This window comes from Sturnira hondurensis, unplaced genomic scaffold (genome assembly GCF_014824575.4).
Source record: "Sturnira hondurensis isolate 20B ecotype Veracruz unplaced genomic scaffold, ASM1482457v3 Scaffold0019978, whole genome shotgun sequence".
Taxonomy (NCBI): domain Eukaryota; kingdom Metazoa; phylum Chordata; class Mammalia; order Chiroptera; family Phyllostomidae; genus Sturnira; species Sturnira hondurensis.
The window spans coordinates 414,072-432,148 of NW_028092609.1; the positions used below are offsets into that span (position 1 = coordinate 414,072).

The 18,077-nt window shown below is 61.4% G+C and overlaps 1 protein-coding gene across 2 annotated transcripts; it reads right to left on the bottom strand.

The window, feature by feature from the left end:
* Positions 1–335: 335 nt before the first annotated feature.
* TTLL12 (tubulin tyrosine ligase like 12) lies at positions 336–16,393 on the bottom strand. 2 transcript variants are annotated; one of them, XM_037028497.1, is made up of 14 exons: positions 16,167–16,393; positions 13,085–13,260; positions 10,798–10,996; positions 9,890–10,049; positions 9,668–9,801; positions 7,577–7,653; positions 6,728–6,844; positions 6,447–6,641; positions 6,095–6,206; positions 5,231–5,382; positions 4,934–5,015; positions 2,680–2,748; positions 2,101–2,239; positions 336–1,769 (listed from the first exon to the last, which is right to left on the bottom strand). In XM_037028497.1, exons 1-14 carry the CDS (start codon positions 16,323–16,325, stop codon positions 1,618–1,620), a joined length of 1,923 nt encoding a protein of 640 aa, XP_036884392.1. In that variant the 5' UTR covers positions 16,326–16,393; the 3' UTR covers positions 336–1,617. The 2 variants fall into 2 exon arrangements, with proteins under 2 accessions (XP_036884392.1, XP_036884391.1); XM_037028496.1 differs by lacking the exon at positions 16,167–16,393 and adding an exon at positions 14,987–15,108.
* Between the last annotated feature and the right edge of the window lie 1,684 nt (positions 16,394–18,077).

Sequence of the window (18,077 nt, forward strand, 5' to 3'; positions counted from 1 at the left end):
GCCCAGGAGCCCCCTCACCCCCTCTGCACACGAGGACACAGTGAGGTGGCTGTGTGTGAATTGGGAAGTGGACCCTCATCAGACACCAAATCTGCAGACACACCAGCCCCCAGGATGGGGACTTGGAGCCCCAAACACCATCTGCTTTTTCTGTTTTCCCAATTTTTAAAATTTATTGATTTGAGAGAAACATCGATCCATCCCTCCACTTACGATGCCTTCATTGGTTGATGCCTGTCTGTGCCCTGACTGGGGATCGAACCCGTGACCTTGGCACATCCGGACAATGGGCTAACCAGCAGAGCCGTTGGGCCAGGACACCATCTGATGTCTTCTCTCGTGTCTTACATCTCCATGTTCTGGTTTTCTCTGTAACCAGAGGGCAGGCAGCGAACAGCATGCCTGCCTGGCGGCCCCTGGTCCCCCAACACAGGGAGGCCCAAGTGCAGACTTGACTGGGGTGCAAATCCAGTTGAGAAGGGACAGAAGGCCAGCGGCTGGGAGGAGGCATCCCACCTGCTGTACCCCTGCTTGCCTGGGGGGAAGCGCTGAGGTTCTGGTCAACAGAAAGGACAGACAGATGCCACCACACGGAGACAGGAGGCACAGTCCGGTCCAGTTTTGCTACGGGGATTGCTCTTGGCTTCGGAATGATATGAGCACCCCCACCCTCGACACAGACACAGCGACGCTCACCTGGAAGCCCCCCTCTGCACAGGGAGCCACCAGCCCACCATCCTGGGAGCGGGCCCAGCACACTGTGGCCACACAGTACAGTGACTCCGAGTTTCAGAAACAACATTAAGAACGAGATGTTCTATTTTCTTCCCATAAATGAAAGAGTAACAGTAAACCAGCATTTGGACTCCAGGCCCCGGTGGGAGTGACGTGAGTCCTCGTTGGGATGGTCTCCCAAAGCCTCCACTGCCTGGTGCCCTGGCACCCATGCTGGTCCCTTCGACAAAGCGCCACCCAAACTCAGACCAGGGCGGAACCAGGGAGTGCCAGGGAGGCCCCTGGGACCCCAGGGACCAGGACGGGGGGGGGGGGACCTCCCTAAATGGCAAGGCATCAGAAACAAGAGGCGGCAATTTGCTGCCCCAGAACTCACAGGTTTGCTGGTGAAGGTTCTGACTGGGGTGGGGTGGGGGTGGGGTCAGAGGCTGCATCTGGCAGGCAGGCTCCCCAGTGTGTTCTGAGGGCACCTGTCATACAGGGCCCTGGGGGAGGAGCGAGGGGCCACGGTGCACGAGCAGGCTCCCTGGACGAGAGCCAGCCTGGCCCTGTTCATGCCTGGGCTCCCGGAAGACACCGCGCCACGCTCCCCAAACTCCTTTCACCGACACCCCGGGGAACACGGCAGCCCAGAAACCAGAAGCGCAGCGATGAGGCCCTGGCTGAGCTGAGAGGAACTGCCGCACAGCCAGTGCGGAGGGGAGTGTGATGGCCTTGCTCCTGACCTGTGGCGGGGCGGGTAGGGCCCTGCGCCCCAGGGGTGGAGCTGGGACATGGCCTGCCTGTGCCCAGAGGGAGGAAGAGGTGGAGGGGGCTTTGCAGGAGCAGCCCAGAGGCCTGAAGCTGGAATCCAGTGTGAGAACGAGCAGAGGGCCGGAGCGCCTACAGCAGGCGGGTGACGTGGCAGTTGCTGGGCTCGTCCAGGTACAAGGTGCTGAAGACGTCATTGAAGAAGGTCGGGTGGTACCGGCAGGCTCTCTCGCAGTCCGGGTTGAAGTTCACCTCCAGGATCTGTGGCTGCATCGCTCGCTTTCCTGGGGGCACAAAGCCCAGGGCACCTCACTCCAGGGAGGGGGGGCTGGGGGCGGGGCCTCGGCTGCCCCTGCAGGGCAGAGGCTGGAGGGCCCCGCCCCCACATCTGGTTTGGCGCCAGTTGACTCAAACAGGAAGTGGAGCTGCAGGCTCAGGAAGGGGCCGCTCCCCACACCCAACCGCCTTCCTCCTCCTCAGTGGGGGGCCTCTGCAGACCCAGCTGTCTCCCCAAACTGGAGCAAAGGACAACCCAGGCAGCCCTGATCAGCAACTCCCTCTGTCCCCTGGTGGCTGACTGGGGGTGGAGTCTGGATTATGGGGAGCCCCCCTCACCATCCGGACAGCTGTCCCACTTCAGCATGAGGTCGATGGCATACATGGCCCGGGAGGAGGGGTGGTCGCAGAGGCCAAGGGGTGGTGGCTTAGCACAGGCCACCTGGAACAGCTCCCTGAAGGCCTGGAAGATCTTGGCCTGCGGACAGTGGGGTGGGGGTGGGGAGCTGGGTCAGGGGACCGGTTCTGATGTCCGGACCAGTTCCCCAGAGTGGCCTCTCAACGTGGGGTTTGCTGCCCCTTCCAGAGCCCCAGCCCCCAAATGGCCTGAGTCACCCCCTCCAACGCCCTTGTGTGTCTCCAGACCTGGCCGTAGCCCCTCTGCCTGACGCCTGCCCCACTCACTCCTGGCATCCACCCGCCCACGTCTCCTGCTAGAAGCCCCACGGCTCCCCCTGCACCGAGGTGGGCAGAGCACCTGAAGGGCTCCCTCCACATGTGGAAGTCAGTCTGCAGCTGTTTGGCTGTGCCAAGGGTGCCTTGAACACCCCTCCAGCTCTCTTCCCTGGGGGGCCCTCTGCACCCCACGCCAGCCTCAGGGGAGGAGTAGGACCACCCAGAGGAGTGCTCAGGGCTTACCTGGACGCTCTGCCAGGGGAATTCTGGGTACTGCTTCTCAAACTCGGGAATGAACTCATCGTAGTTCACCTGCCACGGAAACAAGGTCCGTCATGCTCTACCTGCCTTGACGTGGGCCTGATGCTCGAGGGGCTCACAGGTCCCCACCAACTGCCTGCCCGTCGCACCCCCAGGAGGCGGGAGACTGGGTGTGACTCTGGACAAGCGGGTTTCCTTCTGGGCTCCTCAGGGCTGTTATCTATGAAACGGGACCACGCTCCCTGCCCAGCACATTCTGCAGGACCGCCGTGAGCCTCAAACGGACACGACTCGCCGAGGGATCTGAGGGATTGCAGGCCGCCACGCCCGGGTCAGGACGGGGCAGAGGGAGCAGCCCTGGACCCGTGTCCGCAGGGCCCAGGACTGGGCTCCCTGCTCGGCAGCTCCCAGGGCCGGACGGCAGCAATGTGTTCGCAGGCCGAGACTGCCCAAGACGCGCCTAAGCTGGCTGGCTGTCAGCACAGGATTCTCCAGGAAAGAACCCGGCTGGGCTCCCCATGGAGGCCTGATGTTCATGCCCCTCCCCAGACATGTGTCCCCACCTGTGGGGGCTTCGGAAGAAATGTGACCCTCAGGATGACACATTCACAACACAGCAGAAAGACACTAGTTTCCCAGGGACAAGGTCTAACCACGTCCTGGGGGCCGGGAGGGCTCAGGGTCCCGGGACCAGATGGCTCGGGACCAGGAGCACCAGCCCCTGCTGGGGCGTGCACGTGGGCACCCACCCTGGGGGACTTCTCAGGCCTGGGACTGCTGGGCCTCTCTGGGCGTGTCTAGTGCAGTAAGCTCACAATGAAAGCCCAGAAATGACTTCGACGTCTGCGAACAAGAGATGAGTGACCCCGGAATGACCTGCAGCTACACTCACAGGGGTGACAACTCTGAACACAGGACGCTCAGCAGAAGGAGAAAGCTATGGGAGTGTCTGTTCAACAGGACACTGTTTACACAAAAACCTGAACGTGCAGAACAGCCCTCTGACTTGTTCAGGGATGAACTCTTGCTGCAAAGAATCAAGATGAGCCCTGGCTAGTGTGGCTCAGTGGACTGAGTGCCAGCTGGCAAACTGCCGGTTTGGTTCCTAGTCAGGGCACGTGCCTGGGTTGCGGGCCAGGTCCCCAGTTGGCCAGCTGGGGCTGGATGCCTTTTCCTTGAAAGGAGCTTTGCCCTAATGTCCCTTTGCTGCAGGCACTGACAGTGTGGGGCAGGGGGAGAAACCAGGCAGGGCTGTTGCAGGAGACGGCACAGGAAGAAGCCAGACACTGCGCTGCTGCTGCTGCTGCTGCTGCTGCTGCTGCTGCTGCTGTTGGCCAGCCAACACCCTCGTCCTGGTTGCCAGGCAACACCTTCTAACACTTAGGTAGCAGCCTGGAATGAGTGGCCAGAGAGGAAATAAAGGCAGGGCCCTCACCACTGCAATCTAACTAATAACACAGGAGGCTGGAGCAAAGGAAGGCAGCCTCACCGGGGGCCTAGTTGTCCTGAGCCTGGTCCGGTGGGGCTGCCGGGCTCTGCAAACGAGAGCAAACTATGATAGTGCGGGGGGGCCCTGAGAGTCTGTGTGGATCAGCCCCATGGGCTGGGAAAAGGAAAACCTGGAGACTGTGTTCACCCCAAGGCCTGGAAGGGGGAAGGGGAGGGGTCCACGGTGCCCAAAGGAAAGGCCCATAAAACAGCTTCGGTTAAGTGCCTGCCTTCCCTCTCGGCTCGGATGCAAAATGAACAAACAGAGTCTGGAGCAGGAGAAGGATTCGGGCTAACAGACCCCCGCCCACACCTGCGGCTGGGCAGTCACATCTCCCGGGGAAAAGCTGGCACCGCCTTCACCCGTCACTCAATATGTAACTCCCTCACCCCCACCACCACCTATGTACACAGTCTGTCCTCGGAACGAGGGACTCGGGCTCTCGGCCTCTTCTCTTAACTCGCTCTCTTGCCACTCGGTGATGGAAGGCAGGGTAGGGGGCCCCTGGCCACCCTTGGTCTTGCCCTCACATCACTGGGCGAGGCCGAAACCCCGCTAGGCTCCCACGCCCTGGGCCTCCCCAGTGATCTCACGTTGCGCTTGCTCCGGGGCTGCAGGCGGCTCGAGGTCACGCAGGGGCTGGAGGGCAGCCCTGCTGACCGTCTGCACAGCCTGCCCAGTACACAGGCTGATGGCTGGAGGTCTGGTCTGTGTGAACCCGCCCCCCAGGCCCTGCCAGGCCCTTACCTGCTTTAGTACCACTTCCGGGTCGTAGTTCATGACAGTGAAATGTTTCTCATAGTCATCCAGGTCGTTGAGGGCGAAGGGCCTGCGGGACAAGCGGGCATACCCTCAAGTGGGTCCCCCAGGCAGGGCATCGGGCTCCCCGTGGTGCTGGTGCCCATCTGACAAGGACCGCTCACATCCCTCACAGTGGCTGAGGTGGGCCTGGTGGGTCCCCTGTGGGGTGCGTGGTGAAGGGCTCCAGCGCAGGACGCCTGAGCTGCGTAAGAGCCCCCCAGCCCGCCCAGCCCCTCCAGTTACCTGTTGGAGAAGCGCAGCCAGAACACATCATAGACGAACAGCCTCAGGGGCTTCACCGACCGCAGCAGCACGACATAGCGGATGTCGAACTTGACCCTCCCTACGTCTTCTCGTAGGAACAAGACAGGACTTTCGATGTACTTGGATACAACCTGGAAGTCACAGGCATAGGCTCACAAGAGATGCCCCAGGCCTCCGGAGCTGTGGGCCCAGCCTGTGGGCCGGCCAGCCGCTGTCCCCAGGTCCCAAAGAATGACCGTGCTCCCGCAGCCCCTCCTGTCCCCTTGGCGTGGAGGGGGCCATGGCCTGCACTTCCCTTCTTCCTCTGTGTTTTCAACCCTGGTCTAGCCCAGGACAACTTATCTGCTTCTTTACTTTAGGGGGAGGAAAAGACCCCACCAGGCTTCAGGTTTTGGAAACTGAACTCGTTCTCAGCCTGAACCCCGCCAGCTCCCCACTGCATGGCCAGAGACCCCCTGTGACCACCCGTCCCATGGCAGCTTCCCCTGGCCTCTGCCCAGGTGTGCGGCCTGGGGCCCCCGGCTCTGGACTGCGGTGCCCCCATCCAGGCCCGGCATCTCACTCCTGACATGCGGTCACTCGCGGTGCACTGTGTGGGGCCTCTGGGGCTGGATACACCTCAGACGGCTCTGACCAAGGTTCTTCCCCTCAGACTGTCACGGCCCCTCCCTGCTGGCGGGGTGGTGGGGGCAGGTGGGGTGGGGGCTTCAGAGACCCCTGTGAGCTCAGTGACCCATCAGCACCACACCAAGGCCCCGCCTGCATGGGCCTGGACACCAGAGTGCCCTCCCCGCCAGTGGCTGGCCTGTGCACCCAGTGCGCCCCGCACACAGCTGGGCCCACCTTGGGGCTGCTCTCACGGTGCCGGATGACGCTGCGGAGGCTCTTGGTGATGTGGGTGTCCAGGCTGCGCGCCAGGTTCCAGGGCTTGCAGATCCAGTGGTTGTCCTCACCCCTGGGAGCAAGAGGGGCTAGCTGGCCGGGACCAGGACCACCCTCCCAGGCCACACAACCCCAGGACCAGGGCAGCAGAGGGACCCCAGCCCCCCCGGGCAGGTCAGAGGCTGGGCCTTGGGGAGTAAAGGAGGCGTCTGCTGGAGCAAGGGGGCTGCGCCCTGGGTGAGGCTGAGACCCTGCAGCAGCCGGGTTTCGGCTGCACGGACCCCTGGGGCGGCAGGGTTGGGGGGGCGCCTACCGGCTCTCTCGCTGCTGGAAGTAGCTGACAAACTGGGGCAGCTCGGTGTGTAGGTTGAAGGTGCGGGGCAGCCAGGCCGGGCCCTCGGGGCCCCCCGCCCGGCGCGCGACGGAGGCCAGGCAGTCCTTCACCGTCAGCAGGCTCTCGCAGGGGAACTGGTTCAGCAGTACGTGTGGCCTCTCCTGGCTGAGCCTCCTGCGGCCGAGCAGCGGGACAGGCTCAGGGGGCTGCGGCGAGGGGCCGGGGGCTGGTTGTTGGGGCCCTGCCGGGAAGCGCCTCACCTGTAGTCCTTGAAGTGTGAGAAGCTGTAGAGGATGTCGGCGTCCGCCTCGCTCTGCGTGAAGGTGAAGCGAGGGTGGGTGAGGTGGCTGAGCACCTGCTGCACGTCCGTGCAGACCCTGCAGGAGAGGCCGTTAGCACGAGACAGGGTAACTGAGCGTCAAACAAATGAAACACAGGGAAAGGTCGACACCACCAACCTCCCAGACGCACGAAGAACTTGACCCTTGAGAAGGAAGCTGGTGCCCCAGGTGCCCTAGGTGCCCATGAGGCTAAGACAAGTGCCCCAGGGAAGCCTCACTCTGCCCTGGAGCTTGCTTGTGGCCGCTGTGCCTGCCTGGGTGTGCCTGCCTGGCCGTACGGGCACCCGTCTGCCCCCTCCTGGCAGCCCTGTGCCCCACCACGTGCCCAGCAGGTCCCTCTCAGCATGGGCTCCCAGCCTTGGGGGGGGGGGTCGGCGTGCACAGGCCTGCCTGTGTTTTCACACCAGGATGAGAAGAACACACACCCGGGTGTGCAGAGCAGTCCGGTGCGGAGGAGTTGGGGACACGACACATGCGCCTTCGGACGGGGCAAAGCTGGTGGGAACCGTCCCCCGGCATCCTCACAGCTCACCCCTGTCTGCCCAAGGTGAGTTTACACCCTGTCCATCTGGGGCCCTGCTCACGCTTTATTTCTGTTTTTCTCTCTGTGGTCCTACAAATGCCACCTCTGGCATATCAGTCACTGCAGTGTCACCAGGACTGAGTGGACCTACTGAGTGCCTCCCTGTGCGTGTGCGTCTGTGAGCGAGCATGTGTGCAAAGGGGCTGAGGAAGAGCTCCCTGCAGGCAGAGGGGGGGGCCACGCACTTGAAGATGTGGTCACAGGGATGCGTCACTGGGTCGACGGCCACTGGCAGCTTCTCCTTGTTTTCCTCCAAAATGGCCTGGAAGGGAAGACATTGGAGGCAGAAACAGAGCTTTGAGAAAGGATGCCTGTGAACTCGCACCCCCGATCTGGGCAGACCAGGGTTGAGGGTCTTGGGGACCCACCCAGACCTCACCTGGCACCCTTCGCCAGAGCCCTCCCGCCACTCCCCACCACCCCTGGCCCGGGTTTGGGGCTGGAGGCCCTCAGATGCTGAGTAGCCGAGTTGCATCAGAAGAACAATATAAACACTGTCCTCAAACTTTTCAAGGCTCAGCTCAAGGGGTCGGTGCGAGGTGCTCCCGGTCCTCAGGGAGCCCCCAAGGGCTGCTCTGAGCCTACCGATTGTGGTGCTTTAGGACACGCCCACCAACTGACACCCCCTTTAAAAGAGCTTAACTGCCTGCGCCCCTCCCCCAGCGTGGGCGGAGTCACTTCTAACCAAAGGGAAGTGGAAGAATCCTGTGCAATTTGATCAAAGGCCCTGGGGCTTCCTCCTCACTGCTCTCGGGTCACCAGCTCTGAGAGCAGTTAGTGGTCACCTTGTGGGGACACTCCGGGATCCCTGTGGACAGGCCCCACTGCTGTTGGCCAGCCCTGCCAGGCCAGGCGTGGACGCAGGTCCTCAGCCCCACGGGGACTTGAGGACTCTGGGCAGGCGGACAGGCTGACTGCCTGATGGGAGGCTCGGGGCCGCCCTCCGACCCTCGTCCTGCAGAGCCGCGAGGGACGTCACACATGCAGTCTCTGAGGCCGCAGTGACCCGACAGGCGGTGATTATGGACTGGTGTGGGCGACACAGGGCCCGGATGGGCCAAACAGGAACGAATAACCAGGGCAGTGTCACGGTGTTTGGCTCTCATCTCCCTGTCCTAGCCAGTCCAGGCCACACAAGAAAAAAAGTCACTTTGACTCATGTCCCTTTAACAAATAACGTGAAGATCAGGGAGGCCTGGTCCCTTGGCCACACTTGTGTCTGCAGGGCCTCTCCAGGCCTCGGAAAAATGTGGAGTTTTCGGTGCGGTGAGCAAGGCCCAGCACCACTGGGGACAGGACAGGACAGGACCGTGGGGCATGGGCCGACGGGACTGCCCATCAGCAGCACCCACAGACCGTGGACACCACACAACTCTTCCCTGTCACTCAGTCGGCTGGTTCCTCCTGCCACCGCCCTCTCTGGTGGCCAGTGAACAGCCACTGTGCTGGTGGCGGTGGGGCCGAGGGGGAGGTGTGCGGCCTCTGGTCACAGGCCATCCTGTCCCCTTGGAGTTGGACTCCACGTCTCCCACCAGCTACAGGACCTTCGGCAAGTTATGTGACCTCTCTGTACCTCAGTTTCCTCAGCTTCGACATGAGGACACCAACAGGACTGGAAGTCCCACTGCTGTATGGGAGGGTGACAGCAGAACGTGCCCAGCCAGCAGCACACACCGGCAGGTGACCAGAGGGCCGTGCTAACCTGGTCTGCTCCTGGAGACCCCACCTCCTCCTGTGCCCCGGGCCTCGGGATGCAGTGCCCTCACCCGGCCCGGCCCACGAATGGGGGGCCCTGCATTAACTCCCCCACCAGCCAGGCACTTGTGAGGGGCTGGCTGTACCCTGGCGGGTCCTGACCGAGGCTGTCCAGGGACTGAAAGCACCTATTGGCTATTAACGATGACACCCGCAACAATGACCTGATAAAGGGCCTCCTATGCACCGGAAACTGGGCTGCACAGAGTTTTAATACAGTGTCTTCTCGCCCAGGGATGACATGGGGAAAGAAAAACAGGGAAGAACAGCCCTGACGCCAGCCCCCCGACAGGGCGGCTCCTGGTGTGACACCCTGGGGGCAGGGCTCAGGCCTGATGCCCATTGGTGCAGCACACTTGTGAGCTCTTGAGCCCTCGTCTCTCAGCTGCTCCCAAACACTTCTCAACCCTGACAGCAGCCAGGGGTTGCTCAACAGCATCTCGTGACTGAGTGCAGAACATTCCAGAAGCCAGCAGGCAAACAGGCCCAGGGGTGGGAGGTAACGGAGTGGAGGGACCCACCTGGTAGTGCTCGGCGGGCGGCTCAGGCGTGCAGGAGCTGAGGCCCAGCAGGTCGGCAGGTGCCCAGGGCAGGAGCCTGCACCTCCGGACCAGAGGGTCTGCCTCTCCATAGGCGAAGTCCCGGGTCACCTCCTCTGCACCAAGACACACGCATCCATCAGGGGCGGCTGGAGCCTGGGCTGGGCCTGGCCCACCTTCTGCGGGGGCAGGCGTCTGACCTACCTCCCGTGTCCAGGTCCCTAAGGGGCCACAGCAGCGTGTAGGCCACCTGCTGGGGCGCGTAGAAGAAGGGCGCGGTGGCGAAGCTGGGCACGTCCGAGTGCTGGATGCGCGAGCCGAATTCGTCCATGATGTACCACACCGGCACCTTCTCCTCTGCCGTCTGCGGGCAAAGCACATCGGCCCTCATCCACCGGCCCGGCCACCTGCCCTGTGTCCCGTCCACGGCCCCAGCACCAACCACCCAACGCGCTGAGCCCAGAGCAGCTACCACACAAACGCCCGGGCCCTTGACCAGGACACCTGGGGGGTGGCCCTGCCTGGCAGAGCAGGACAGGCCCCCGGACACCAGGGCGATCGGCTCTGTGCTACAGGCATGTGGGAACCAGGCACCAGCCCAGCAGCCATGCGGACATGTGGTCTCGTGTGGACGGTGGGGCAGCGGGATGGGGAGACTTGCAGTTTGGGGGAGGGGATGTCAGGGCTGAGATCAACAGACACAACTTCTCTCTCCCAACCTAAATGTGGGGGGAGGGGCTGCGGTCCAAGGGCGAGTCTGGGGCAGCCGGGGTGGTGTGATGAAAGCCAGAGGACACGTGCTGGCAGGACTCAACTCCTCCCCTGAAGGAGGCGAGAACCGCAGAGGCTTTTCAGAGGTGGGTGACCGGAGCGGGAGGCACCTGAGCAGACCCCCGGCCCCTGGCACTGGCTGGTCCAAGGCAGAAGGTCAGGCGCAGGACAAAGCTGAGGGACCGACAGGGCTTCGCTGGGCCCTGGGAGAAGGGGGACTAGCTCACTTGTGGGGTGCAGGCCCCGGGCTGGCCGTCCTGTGGGCCCCAACCGCACAGGGCAGCGAAGGCCTGTGTCCACGTCTGTCCTCTGCTTCCCCAGGGGCCCGGCTGCCCACTTACCCCATGGGACAGCTGGTAGGTCTGGTTGAACTTCCACATCTCCTCCAGCACCTGGTCCACGGCCTCAGCACTGGGCAGCTCCCCGTGGAACTCGACGCCCATCAGGTTGGCCATGCGGTGCAGCAGGCCAGGCACCTGGTACAGCTGTTGGCGGGCATGCGCTACCCGGCAGGTCCAGGCGTGGTCGATGAGGAAGATGCTGCAGGCACAGGCCATGGGGGGGTGGGGGGTGAGGCTGCCACACGGGCACAGCAAGCAGGGGAGTAGAGGCAGATGACAAAGAGGAAGCGGCCTGGGGCTGTGGCCCGGACGGGCACCCAACCTGAGACTTAGTCTCCCCGGCACCAGTGGATCTGGGCTTTGCCAACCTATCACTGGGGGCCACGGACACGTTCCTCTCCCCCTTCCAGTCTCTAAAACAGGGCAGTGGGGTCCCCATCCTGCCACCTGGCTGATGCAGCATCAAACGAGACAGAAAGCACCACGTGCTGACCAGACGCTGAGTCCCCATAAGCTCCGCCCACAGCAACCACAGCAACCACAGCAACCACCACAGCAACCACCCAGCAGCAAATGGCCTCCACCAGACCCCCACCCACGCCTGCTGCCTCACCGCCTGCAGCCTGGCCTACGGCAGGAGCTCAGCCAAAGTGGAAGCTGCCCACGCACAGAGGCCAGCAGCAGGCATGTGTGTGAAAGCGGTCATGTGAAGCTCATTCACACACACCCGGGACTTCTGGAAGCTTCCTGGGAAGCTCTGAGGCCTTTTTTCCAGAGAGACCTCAGTCTCCACACTTTCGGCACCTGGAGCCCGTACTCCTGGTTTCTCTGGAGGAGCCCAGGGTGGGAGCCGCACACTCCCGCCCTACGCAGTGGGCTGAGGCGGAGGACGAGGACACAGCTGCCCAGACAGGTGGACAAAATGGCCTCACTGCTGTTCCTGCACTTCGATGAAAGGAACCGCAAATGTCCCAGGTCTCAGGCTGGGTGGCAAGCTCGGCAGTATTTGTTTTATTGTGCTACGTAGTTGGCCCTCTGTATCCACAGGTTTGGACCAACTTTAGACCAAAACTATTTTCAAAATGCTACACAGTTACTGACATGCAGGCCTTTCTGCGTCACTGTTTCCTATGTACAGCGTAACAACTGTTCACACAGCAGTTGCATTGTAGTGTAGTTATCATAAATAACCTGAGGTGACCGAAGGACACGGCCAGACAGGTTCCATGCCAGCACAGGGCGGGGCAAAGGCAGACTCACAGTTGTTTGCATGGGAAGTAACGTGATTAATAAATGGCAGAAGGATACACTGCTCTGCTTGCTCACAACTGTAAACCCACTTTGCCCGCCGGCACCACGCCCTTTCACAAGAGCGGCAGGAGCACCTGCGGATCTGGGTGCCCGAGGGGGTCCGGGAACCCACCCCTCACAGACAATGAGGGATGACTGTGTCATTTTCTGTTTGTAGATCCTGAAACAGACGAAGATGTATTCCCGCCCGCCTGCAGAGTCGACACCCATGTGACACAGTGCAGAGCCAGCCCCTCCAAGCGGGCACTGCTCAGGAAGAATCTACAAGTGTCTGTGCGAGAGCGCAGGTGGGTGGAGGTGCTCTCAGCTGCGTAATTACCTGTGTGGCCACGCCCACTGCCTTGCAGGCTGGGGAAGGAAGCCAGCCCCTTCCTGGAAGAACCCCGGACACAGGGGCTCGATGACTCTCAAGAGAACCGTGAGTGTCTTCCTTGGGTTTTCAACAAAGTTGGGCAGGAGCACCTCCAGGCCTGTCCGGGTTGATGGCTCCCCTGGGCCCTCAGGAGGCAGAAGGCCCAGGGCCCTGTCTCAGCTCTGCCCTGCGGCCCTGGACAAGGCCCAGCCCTGGGCCTCGGTGTCCTCCCCTGAGGACTCACCCAGAGCCCCCTCACCCTCCTCACATCCTGGAAACAAGTCCGGGGGAAAGCCCTGGTACTCGAGAAAACCTGCCGTGGGTTCGATACCCAGACTCAACCGTGTGTGACCTCAGGCCAGTCCTTCCCATTTCCTCATCAGCAAAATCAGAACTCACCACCTGTCGTGTGACAAGTGGGATGGGGGGAGGCTGCTGTCAGGACCGTGCGAAACACAAGCGACACAAGAGCGTTACCAGTATCAGGACCGACACAACCCGAAGCCCAGGTGGAAACACGGTGGCCACAAGCAAGCGCTCGTCTCCAGGGCGCCGAGTGTAGGCCCTCGCTGCTTCCCTGCAGTGGGGTGGCCTCTGGCCCCGAGAGCCTTGCCCGGCCCCTACCTGTTGGGGTTGGCCGCCTGCAGCCCATGCTCATTGGTCACGATGACCTTGTAGCAGCGCTCGCTGCCCGGGTTGGGCTTCTTCCTGTGGTCTTCTGGGGCAGCCTCCTCCTCACTCTCCTCCTCCTCCACTTCTTCCACTTGCATGATCCCAAACATGTCTCCTGCATCGAAAACCTGTGGGCCACAGCAGGGGGTATCGGCAGGGTACCCCAACCCTGAACCCTGCCCATAGCCTGGACTTCCACTTCTGGCCTCCAGGTCAAACGAAACCCCTCAGGAGAGGCAGGACCTATTTACTGCCCACCCTTCCATTTCACAGCTGGGGAAACTGAGACCCCTAGAGAGCAGTCAGAACCGGGACCCAACCTGCCCCCTTAGGACCCATGCCAAGAAGGGGGCCTACTAACGTGTCTGAATTACGTCTACTCTGCCTCCTTGCTTTACAGGGAAAACAAGGCCTAGGAGGCAGACAGGGTGGCTCTGGTCACATTGGAAGTAAACGGAAGTCAGTTATCTTGGTGGCCAGGGACCTCACCCCAATTTTGCTCTCCTGAGGAACCAATCCGACACCAGGGCAGCTGAAGCAACCCAGAGGGAGGGAGGTGACCCAGCGCCAGCCCAGCCAGGCAGCAGCCCAGGCCTATAGGAAGTGTGACCTGGGGGATTGGGGCCAGTCTCCTGAGGTCCCCAGTCAGCATGGGACAGGAAGGGCCTTGGTGCTTCACTTTCCCTGGGACAGGACAACTGCCAGCCCCGCGCAGCTGGTGAGGACCTGAGAGCTTCTTCGTGTGCTCTGGAGCCAGGCTCCGTGACCTTGAATGAATCACCAAACCACACTGTGCCTCAGTTTCCCCATGCATACAGCCAGCATATTAGGACCACCTCAGAGGTAGTTGGGAGGATTAATGATTAACATAAAGAGCAGGAAGAACCCAAGCCCTGCAAATACTTGGGCACTTTCTGGGTTCTCCTCTAATCCCGCAGAGCCGGGGGAGGCCACGGTGGTACCTCCAGTACAGAGACGAGAAAAGCAGCTCACAGGGCTGGCGTTCACACCCTGGGCTTCAAACCTGAGCCCCAAAGCCCCAGCCCTCACCCCCAAACCTGACAGGAGGGAGGGAGCTGGGGGCGTGCAGCTTTAAGCCTGGGGGGTAGAGGGCTTCTCTCCAGCTGTGGAGGGGAGACCACGACCCCTTCCTGGTGCACAGGCAGGAGAGGAGCTGAAACCAACATTGGAACTCTTCCCGTCTTTCCCAGGGTGAGGAGAGCAGCACCCTTATCTGCCTTGCCACAGGACCAAAGGGGCCCCACGCCGCGGACAGGTGCCCAGGCTGCTGGTGTGCACCCTCCCCGGCACCTGGGTCCATAGTGGCAGGTTTCCTTAGAACTACTGCAGGGTGGGTCAGACAGAGTGGTGACTCAGCTCTCTGCCTGTAACTCAGAGTGGCCAGGGAGGGCCATGGAAAAACACCGGCTGCAGAGCAAGGGCAGATGGACCAGAGGGGCACTGGTCTGGGGACTGCCCACTATGTGCTGGGCACCTGCTAAAACTTATCTCACGCCTCCCTGTTTCCTCCCTGCAAAGACAGTCTCGCTTTCTAGAGACTCAGCGAGATGAGTGACTTGCCCAAGTGAGGGTTTGCAGCTGGCAGGGCTGGAGCTGGGTGCTGCCACAAGGTGCTCTTCGCCCAGCATGGGAGGGGACCTATATCTCCACTAACAAGCAGCTGGGGTCCCCTCACACCCAGCACAGGCCTGGGACCAGGGCTCAGGAAATGTGGGCAGAGTAAGTCACTGGGGGGAGGTGGGAAGAGGAGGGAAGGAAATTCACTGTTGTAAAAGACAGGGTATGTACTGCCTGCCCCCGACATTGAAACTACCATTTTGAGCAGGAAAGTACCTGGACCAACTCCCAACTTTCAGATGGAGAAACTGGTTGAGAGGAAGGGGCTTGTCCAGGCTCAGGGGACACCCTTTTCCTGGCTCTGGAGTCCCTCCTCATCCCATGCAGGGCTGTCTGGATGGGGCCCAGCAGGCAGCCTGGCTCCAGCAAAGAAGCACCCACCGGGTAGCTTCTGAGCCAAGTGCCCCGAACCAGGCCCCCCCCCCCCCATCCAGGACCCACGGGAGCCCCTGTGAAGGTCCGGGCTAAAGCAGCTGGTGAGCAGCATGGAGCTGCCCCACAAAACGGGAGACACCTACAAACAGCTAAGACCTTCTCACTTTTCCTTATTTTCATGCTCTGTCTCCCAGACTGGTTTCCTTTAACTTTCAAAAGGAGGGTGAGTCAGGCTCAAGTCAAGCGAGGGGACGTGAGGGAGTTTTATGACCCAAACAGTTAAAGCCACACAAATTCACAGGGCTCCTCTTCTCCCAGAGGGAGGCAGTGGCTGGAAGCGTCCAGATCTGAAGGCTGCCAGGCCTCGGGGTTTGCTTTCTCTTCCCGAGACTCAGTTTTCTCAACTGTGCAATGGGGAGGGAGCACTGTGAGGCTTCGAGGTGGAGAAATCAGCTCTGAGCTTGGCACACAGACTGGAGCCAAAGTTCGTTTCGGTTCCAGGTTCCACCTAAGCCCCGGTCCAGTCCCAGATGCTGGCAGGACCGGAGCCACAGGTCCAGGGCCCTGGCGGCCACTCTTCAGCCCCACCTTTAGGAGGTTCCCAAACTGCCGAGGAGGCAAAGTGTAAGTTGGTCATCACGGCATTCGTGGCTCTTCTTCATCATACCCTTGCCTGTTTCTCTGGCCTCCTCCATCCACACCATCCCCAACTCCCTGAGAAGGACGTATTCCTGAGCGTCTCACCGAAGCCTGCCCAGGTGGGGACAGGCTGCCAGTCCTGCAACGCACTCTCGCGTGGCACGTGTCCTCCAGGAGGCCCTCCTGCCTTCCCCAAGCGGACCCAGCCGGGCTTTCAAACCCGCAAACCCCAGCGATTCTCGTCCAGGGGCCAGCCAGCGGACCACACCCTTCCGAGTAGAAGGGTCCAGAGCCGTCCTTCTCCGGCGCGCCCAGGGCCTGCTCTGAACCCCAGTGCTCCCAGCCAGGCGCCTCGACCTCCCCGCGTCGCCCCGGCCCGCACCTCGTGCTCCAGCTTGTGCAGGAGGCGGCCCCAGTACCGCTCCGGGACCCCCGACGCGCGCAGCGCTGGACCGTGCAGCGCCACGAACTCGGCCAGGGCCCGCGCGCCCTCCTCGGGGCCCGGGCCCCGCTCCGAGGTCGGCGCCGCGTCCGCCTCCATGGCACCTCCGCCAGCGCCAAGTCCAGCGCCGCCACAGCACGAGGGCGCAGACCTCCCGACTCCGCCCGCCCGCGCCGTCGCCGCCCCACCCTCCTCCTGAGCTCCCCGCGACCCCGCCCACTGCCGATCCACGCAGCAAGACGCCGGGGCGCGAGGCTCGAGGGGCGGAACTGGGGACCTCCTGAGCCCGGCCGACAGCGGGGCGCGTGCGCGAGCGCGCGTGCGTGTTGGCGCGAGCATGCGCCCCCGCTCCCGGCTCGGCGCTACCGGCGTGTGCGCACGCGTGGCTGGTGGGGGGCGCCCCCCCGCCGCGCCTGCCCCACAGGATGCCGGGAGCCGTGCTTTACGGCTGTGGAAGCCGGAAGAGACTCCACGGGCTGCCCGGGAATGGGCGGCGGAGGCCCCTAGGCAGTGGTGTGGGTGACTGCCGCGCCGAACGAAGCGCTCGCAGGCTCCCGGAGGCGGCAGCGGGGCCCCGCGGTCCTGCCAAGTAGTGGGCCGCTTCACTTTCCTTACTTTGGGATTCGGAGTGTAATTGTATGCAGTTAAAACCTAGGGGTTTCTCGTACAAGTTGCGGCATTGCAAAGATAGTTCAAGGTGTAATTACCGAATTCAGAATTTTTCAGGTTCTTCTATTGCTTCTGTGTGGTTCCGAGAGAGCCACCCCGAGATGTGACTCGGCCACAGACTTACTCGCTCGAGACCCTGCGCCCTCGGGAGAGGCTCCTGTGCTCTGTCTCCAGGGCGGGGCCGGCGTGGGATCTCCAAGCGTCTGCTCTGCTGGGGCCCTGCGGTGGCCTCCCGGAGCCCCAAGGCAGTTTACCTTCCCCTGTGTGCGGACGTATTAAAATTGGTTATTTCCTCTTGTTAATCTGTCTGCTGTCTCCTGGATGAGACCAGCGGAAAGAACCGTGGCGGTCACGTTTCTTCATCCCGCACGCGTCCGCATGTCCACAGCCACGGGTTCGTTGGCTTCCCAGGCGCAACTTTCCAGCAGTTGTATTTTGCTAAGAGGCGCAAAGGCTGGAGTGGTTTGTTTGTTTCTTGTATTTGGCGCCTCAGTTGCTGACTATTTCGATTAAAAGTTTTAAACTGAATTTGAACAAAATGTGTCAGTTTAGAGGGCTTGTGCAGTGTGGTTAGGACACTGAAATCGGTCTGTAAAGGTTCAAACTTCCAAACTCCAGATGGGGAGGGGCGCAGGGAAAAACACGTTACTGCCGTGGGAAAGGTTGTTTTTGTTTTGTTTTGAATTGTATCTAACATTGATTTGTGACAAAAGTGTTGTAGTTCAATTACTCTATGAAAAAAATTACTTGTAGTCCTGGCTGGTGTGGCTCAGTGGATTGATCTCCAGCCTGTGAATCAAAGGGTTGCCAATTGGATTCCCAGCCAGAGCACGTGCCTGGGTTGCAGGCCAGGTCCCCGGGGGCGTGTGAGAGGCAACCACACATTGATGTTGCTCTCCCTCTTCCTCCCTCCCTTCCCCTCTCTCTAAAAATAAATAAATAAAATCTAAAAAAAAAACTTGTAAAATTTTGACAACTGTGATTTTTTTAAAAGATTTTATTTCACTTGTTTTTAGAGAGAGGGGAAAGGAAGGAGAAAGAGAGGGAGAGAAACATCATGTGTGGTTGCCTCTCAGGTGCACCCCCCTGGGAACCTGGCCTACAACCCAGATACATGCCCTGACTGGGGATCAAACCGGACACCCTGTGGTTCACAGGCCGGCACTCAATCCACTGAGCCAG

Coding starts and splice junctions, on each gene's coding strand:
- TTLL12 (XM_037028497.1), bottom strand. CDS start 16,325: ATGGAGGCGGACGCGGCGCCGACCTCGGAGCGGGGCCCGGGCCCCGAG. Junction 6,845..7,576: donor CCCTGTGACCACATCTTCAA/GTGCGTGGCCCC, acceptor CCTCTCCTGCAG/GGTCTGCACGGACGTGCAGC. Junction 6,642..6,727: donor TCACACTTCAAGGACTACAG/GTGAGGCGCTTC, acceptor GCTCGGCCGCAG/GAGGCTCAGCCAGGAGAGGC.